The following is a 6,481-nucleotide window of genomic DNA, read 5'->3' as shown; positions in this document are numbered from 1 at the left end:
ACTGGTGCGATAGAGGCAGTGATCAAAAGCCGGGTGACTAAGAACCTAATGGTTGACAATCTTTCACGCTGTAAAAATGTTTTGCATAGCAACAGCCCGCCTCCCCTCTCCAATTTGCAGGGATCCTCTATATTGTTCCTACTGAAAAATAAAACGCATCTTGTTCTTTAAAATTAAAAAATATGTACTTAAAAAAACGCTGCCATTAATATCACTGAGGTGTTTTTACTTTCTGCGCGCCACTGTATCAGGCGCGTACTATAGTGCGCGCTATTTGGAGCTGGAAGGTTCGCTAGTGTAGTGCTGTGGTCATGAAATGGTTAATTTTTTCTCCCGGAAGGGCGAAGTCTGCACAGCAACAAGCGCCATGATTGCGTTGCACTGTGCGTCTCAGCAGCTGGTAGGTGTTTTTTTTGTCCAGTTGCATGTTGCTATACGCTTGCAAAAGCTGTCATAACCATCCTCAATACCGTGCCAATAGGACATACTCGTGTGTGATCTAATTTATAGACTGAAACTTGTTTATACTGAGTGGTAATCGTTGGTGGAAGTTTGTGTTTATGCAGCATAGCTTATATTGCTAAGGATACGTTTCAGCAGGCTATTAACATTAAATCAGAAGTCAAATCTAAAGTGAGTGGGAACTTAGTCGTTACCATCTCATCTATATATAGACCAGTTGGATGAAACGGCTGTGTCGTGATTGCGTGATATCCCGTCTCATAAAAAAAAACAATCTAGTGTGAACACTAAACTAGGTCGTTGAACATAGGAAAAAAAATAGGGACCGTTGCGATAGGTTTTTTACTGTAGCCAAATAGTCTATGCATCTAGGCATGATGTTCCTCTGCGCTTTCTATTTTCATATTTTACGCGGGTACATCGACACCTCTCATTTTCCTTTTTTAGGGTGGCTGAATTTTAACACCAGTCGCTGGAGTGGATAGTCTGTGCGTTTTATCCAAAGTTGTCACGCGTAATTCTAGTGATGTGCATTTCCACCATCACTACCTGTGAATTATTGCGCTGTTGGGTGATGTAGCTAAACAAACGGGTATGTTTAACTGACGGATAGTGTATTGATCTATTATTTTCGATTTATTCGCCACTCAATCCTGGTTGTATTTTATTTCAGAACACCATGGAGCTTCTAGAGGAGGACCTGACTTGCCCAATTTGCTGCTGTCTCTTTGAGGACCCCCGAGTTCTGCCGTGCTCACACAGCTTCTGCAAGAAGTGCTTGGAGGGGATTCTGGAGGGGAACAACCGAGGACCTGTTTGGAGACCCCCGTTCAAATGCCCCAGTTGCCGCAAGGAGACTCCTCAAAACGGCATAAACAGCCTCCAGATCAACTACTCGTTACGTGGAATCGTTGAGAAATACAACAAAATCAGAGTGTTGCCCAGGATGGCCCTGTGCAAACACCACAGTGGTCAACCGCTTAATATATTCTGTGCCACAGACTTGAAACTTATTTGTGGATTTTGTGCAACAACTGACGACCATAAAGGACATACATTCTGTGCCCTGGAAGACGCGTACGAGCAGGAGAAATCCGCATTTGAGGAGCTGTCCCAGGGAGTGGAGAGTTGGCACAGCACGGATATTCTATCCTGCCTGGAGACACTGGAAGCCAGTAAGAAAAAGGCGCTCCAGTTAGTTTCCAGGGACGCAGAGAAAGTAACCGAATATTTTGTCAAACTGATCAACGCCCTGGACCACAAAAAGAACGAGATCCTCTCAGATTTTGAGACGCTGAAGTTGGTGGTGATGCAAGCCTACGACCCAGAGATCAATAAATTGAGCGATGCGTTGGAGGAGCAGAAGCGCGCTCTCAGCATCGCCGAGTCCTTCAGGAATGTGACCGACCCCCTTTGCTTTCTCGAGCAGATGCAGGAGTTCAGGGAGAAGTTGCGCGTTGTCCGGGAAACTCCGCTGCCCTCCCGGACAGACATGGACGTCGGTCCCCTGGTCAGGAATTTTGACGTCAAAAACTGGGACTCGATAAAGCTCAAAGATGTGGACAAGCTCTCCGTTCCGCACGAGAGTGGCGTGTATAGCTCAACGACCCCGCATTCCGGCGGCAGAGCGCTGGGGAGAGTGTTCGTGTTTTTTGTGTGCCTTTTATGCGCCCTGGTCCTTCTGCAGCCGGACAGCCTGACCGTGGTGTCAGCCCAAATCTCCTCGCTCGGCCATGTCTACCTGCCAGTGCTGGCTGGATGGCTGGAACTGGCTCACGGTGCGTGGCAGTGCTGGGGAGAGGTAGTGGATGCCTGCGTTGCCTGGTGGGTGCGTTTCTGAACTGTATCCCGAACCTCTAAGACACCTACCGATTTTCTTGACCGCCTTGTAAACACAACTAGCGAATTTCTTAGCCGTTGTAAATTTCTTTAGATTTCCCGAGTGTTATTTTTGCTACATGGATCTGAAGCAAGCAATGTCCATGCTATAAGTAGATTTATAGAAAACACTAGAAAGTTATTCAAGTATTTAGAAGCACATATGTATCATGCTTTGTGAATATATATATATATATATATATATAATCTAAACGTAGAACAACCATACAACACTAAGTTAAATGAAAACACTATTGCAGTACATTAAATGTTGTCATTTGAGAACGCTATTCTGGTGAGTGTTAAGCATCAGCTCTGACCAGGAGCACCATCCATCCTTCTCCAAGCCATATGATCATCACACAGGTCAGTCTGTCACCTCAGGATATTTATTTTACTATACATTCCACAGGCTAGATTGTAGGATAGGAATAATATTTACATCGAGTTTAAGTGCTGTCGTTTATTTTTGCCTTACTTTAATTGACCATCTGTTGAGTTGTCATGATGCCTCATACCCTGTCACCAGACTCATTTTTTTGCCTAATAAAACACATTTGGTCTTTTCCTTCATCTTTATTTTTGAGTGACTGAGGGGATTTCACAAATTGTGGAGGCACTTTTTTTCCCACGTGTAGGCTACTTTACGGGTCAAGGTCATAAGTGAAGCTTCAATTGGTGCGCCTGAACACTGCTCACGTGACATGAAATACCATGCACCCGCACAGGCGTTCAAATACTCGTTTGATGTTTGTCTTCCCCGTGGATCGGTCATCACTGCGCGATTTAACCTCCACGGGGGCCAAGGTTGAATGTTGCATAACTAGGCCTATAGAAAAAAACGTCTTCGCTTGTCTAAAGATAACATATAGTAACTTAATTTGCATTATTCAAAAACATTATGTATTGGCCTTTAGGCCTAGGTTACGTTATGACCAGAATGACGATTGTTTTTGGGCCGTATGCATTGGGCCTATACATTTTTTTTTTGCAAAATTAAAAGGCAATGAGCCAAATCTAATTATTAAATTCCATTTAGAACAACTAATTAAACATGTATGGGATTAAATTGATTTAATCAACTGTCCCAGTGAATGTCAATGTGTGCGCAACATTGAATGCCACGGATTGTCATATGGCCATGGTTTGCCGACTGGCCCGTTATGCAGTCTATGCATGTTGCAAGTAGATAACGGAAGAGCAATTCTTACTTTAACAGGCTATACTCAATAGATCCATCCCATATGCAACATTGTCTAGAAGCAACACTATAGGCCTACATTGGGCCATACGTTTTAATGAAAATTGGGCAGTGCATCCATTGGACGTGTCCATGGACATGTGCGGTTTTAATTTTTCTGAAGGAACGAAATCCTGATGGAAATCCCAGGATCAGACCACAACAAAAACCTGATGTAAGCACCGACCAGAATTCAGTACCAACGTCACGGCATGTATAGGCCTAGGCTATATATAGCCCTACTGTTACCAGGCAAATAACGGATGGAAATGTAAAGTTGGTCTTTCTCTTTACTATAATAACTAAATAATATCTATCTAATAGGCTACTTCAAATAAATACATATACTGATATTATGAAATTTGGCAATCGATGCATTTATCTAAATACACCCAAAATATTGGGTGATGGCATGATGACGACTTGGTGCCAGCATGCATACCGATCTTATATAATGATTATCGTATGCCTACCGTATTTTTCTAACACTTCCTATTAACGCTTAAAAATCCAACTAAATTCAACATATTGAATAATATTCAGTGGGAATAGCATAAAGGGCTACCCTAATGGTATATGGCGCGCAATCAACAGAACTGTGGCTCCGAAAGGCTTCTTTGCAATTAAATAAGCCACTGAAGTCATTTAGACCCCAAAACGTTATCGACCAAATAAATATTACAGTACTATTATGATAATCAGGCGTTGAAGAATACATTACAATAGCTAATTCCTCTCCATAAATCTGACTAGTGAATTGTATAATTTCTAAAGTAAAATGATTTGTCTCATATGAAGGAACATGTGAATGCATGGCCAGAATAAAACATTAAATTATTGGTAGCCTATAGCCGACCAGATGAAATCAAATGAGCAACGAGATACTATACAGAATGCCTGGCTAACACTTTTGGATTCCCAAAAATACAAAATGTTATATTTCAAAGGCATTGCAAGACGTAGCCTAAATAGGCCTTTAACTAAACATTATTAAGTAATTGCACAACATAAAGCATGGCAAAGTCATTTGGCAGCTTATTAAAATACATTTAACTATGTGAATAGGAATTAATAAAACGAAATGGGTGCTCTTCAAAATAGTTTGAAGATAAAATAGCCTAAATAAAAAGTATAATGTTCTTTCGATAATAACCTTCAGTGACAAAGGTTGGGAAGTAAAATATAAATGCATAGGACTATTTTCGAGCAGGTAAAGCAGTCTATACCCACGGCCTGTTTACAATAAAGTCCCCTGAGAAATTTAGGCTATCGCCTCTGGTGAATAAATTTGCAAAAATAATTTAACGATAGTCTTATTTCAGCATTTAATTGATTTTGTTTTCATATGTAGCATTTAAAATATAGCATAACTCGTGGGCTGCGTGTGCATACTTTCGAGATGGTAGAGCGCAATGTGTGACGTGCTTAAGGCCTATTTGCCGGAGGCAAAATGGAACACCTTGCTTTATTTTCTTATAGCAAAAGAAAGTTACAATTAGCTTAAAAATAAGATATGCAAGCATAACCCATGCACTGCTAAAACCATGACTTTCGGTTTCTGTCCATGGCAGTTTGATAAGCCCTTTCCCTTCAAATGGCATTGCATCGCTCAGCGTCATTTGCTTGTCACAAAATGTGTGGTTCCACATCAAGCCAGAGGTCAGAATTTATTTACTGAAGTTTCCCAATAGTAAAATACACACTAGAATATATGGATGGTGTTGTTTGGTTAAGACATTCGACTGAAAACCTCATCCTCCGATTTTAGACTACGGATGGTGGTTGGGCTCCTCTTGATAACAGGCGACTGGGTTTAGGACATGAGTGATAAATTCCTCTATAAAATCTGATTATTTAAAAGCCTTTGTCTATGTTAGCTGGCACAACCAATATGTAGACTATCCGCTTTAAACATATTTGGGACATTTCAAATAGGCTAGGCCAAGTTCCCTGATAGGTGAAATGTCTGCATGAAATTGGATGCTTGATCAGCCTATAGACCAAGTGTTATATCCTCTCTGCAGATTACATTTGGTGTGTGATCATGCATGGCCTTGCAGGAACTCGTATGGGCTCCAAAATATTACGGACCTTTTTTAGACCTGTATCAAAGTTATGCTAATGATGGGCCTATATGCTACGCTGCGGTAGTCTTCCTGTTTGCCCATGAGCCCCACCCAGATTTTTCAGGTTGTCCCAATTGGAAATAGGCCGAACGACCGGTGACTTTACCGCTGTAGAAAGGTGTGAAACTCGCCGTATGACAAGCTCGCAGGTAACATTCACGAGTGTTTGGCAAAGTGATGATAGCTGCTAGAAATAGTAGGCTAATTGTACACAAGATTATAAATCTTCAGCCTATAGCTTGCTAAAATGTATAGGCCAATGGCCAAATTGGATTCAGTTATCTAGCAATTTGGCTACGGTCATTTACTCTGGCTGAAAAGACAACCACCCCCAAAAGCCTCAACGAGGGTTAAATTACTATACATATTAAAACAGATCTTGACATTATCAGTGTGGAATATAAAAAATAAAATCCAGAAAAGCCAACTTACCCTCTGAATAGGCCCACATATGCTAACCATTCAAATTGAACTGATGCAAATTAGACAAGTGTGGCTTGCTTTAGGCCTACACAGGTGATAGGTTCCAATCACACAGGCCTATCCTTGCATAAAATAATACTCCGATGATTTGTGAACTTAAGTCAGCAGTGTAAGGATATAGGTCTAATGTGGAACATTTTCGCAAGAGCTGGTGCAAGTTATACACCTTATAGAGATCAAATATATGATAGATTGAGAAACTTATTTGCATCATTTCAATAGTTGGGTTTTCTCTGAAGATAATTATTGGCATAACCCCATGAGTTTGTTTGGCGTGAAAGGACACAAACAG

At 41.1% G+C, this 6,481-nt stretch overlaps 1 protein-coding gene across 2 annotated transcripts; it reads left to right on the top strand.

Annotated features, from left to right (window-relative positions):
• Positions 1–314: 314 nt before the first annotated feature.
• On the top strand, positions 315–2,908 carry LOC115125574 (tripartite motif-containing 13-like). 2 transcript variants are annotated; one of them, XM_029655090.2, is made up of 2 exons: positions 315–400; positions 1,136–2,908. In XM_029655090.2, the coding sequence occupies exons 1-2, from the start codon at positions 317–319 to the stop codon at positions 2,300–2,302; spliced, it is 1,251 nt and encodes a 416-aa protein (XP_029510950.1). In that variant the 5' UTR covers positions 315–316; the 3' UTR covers positions 2,303–2,908. The 2 variants fall into 2 exon arrangements, with proteins under 2 accessions (XP_029510950.1, XP_029510951.1); XM_029655091.2 differs by lacking the exon at positions 315–400 and adding an exon at positions 433–1,054.
• Positions 2,909–6,481: the final 3,573 nt, after the last annotated feature.

This window comes from Oncorhynchus nerka, linkage group LG3, assembly GCF_034236695.1.
Source record: "Oncorhynchus nerka isolate Pitt River linkage group LG3, Oner_Uvic_2.0, whole genome shotgun sequence".
Classification (NCBI taxonomy): Eukaryota; Metazoa; Chordata; class Actinopteri; order Salmoniformes; family Salmonidae; genus Oncorhynchus; species Oncorhynchus nerka.
This window is presented reverse-complemented; position numbering and strand designations above follow the sequence as displayed.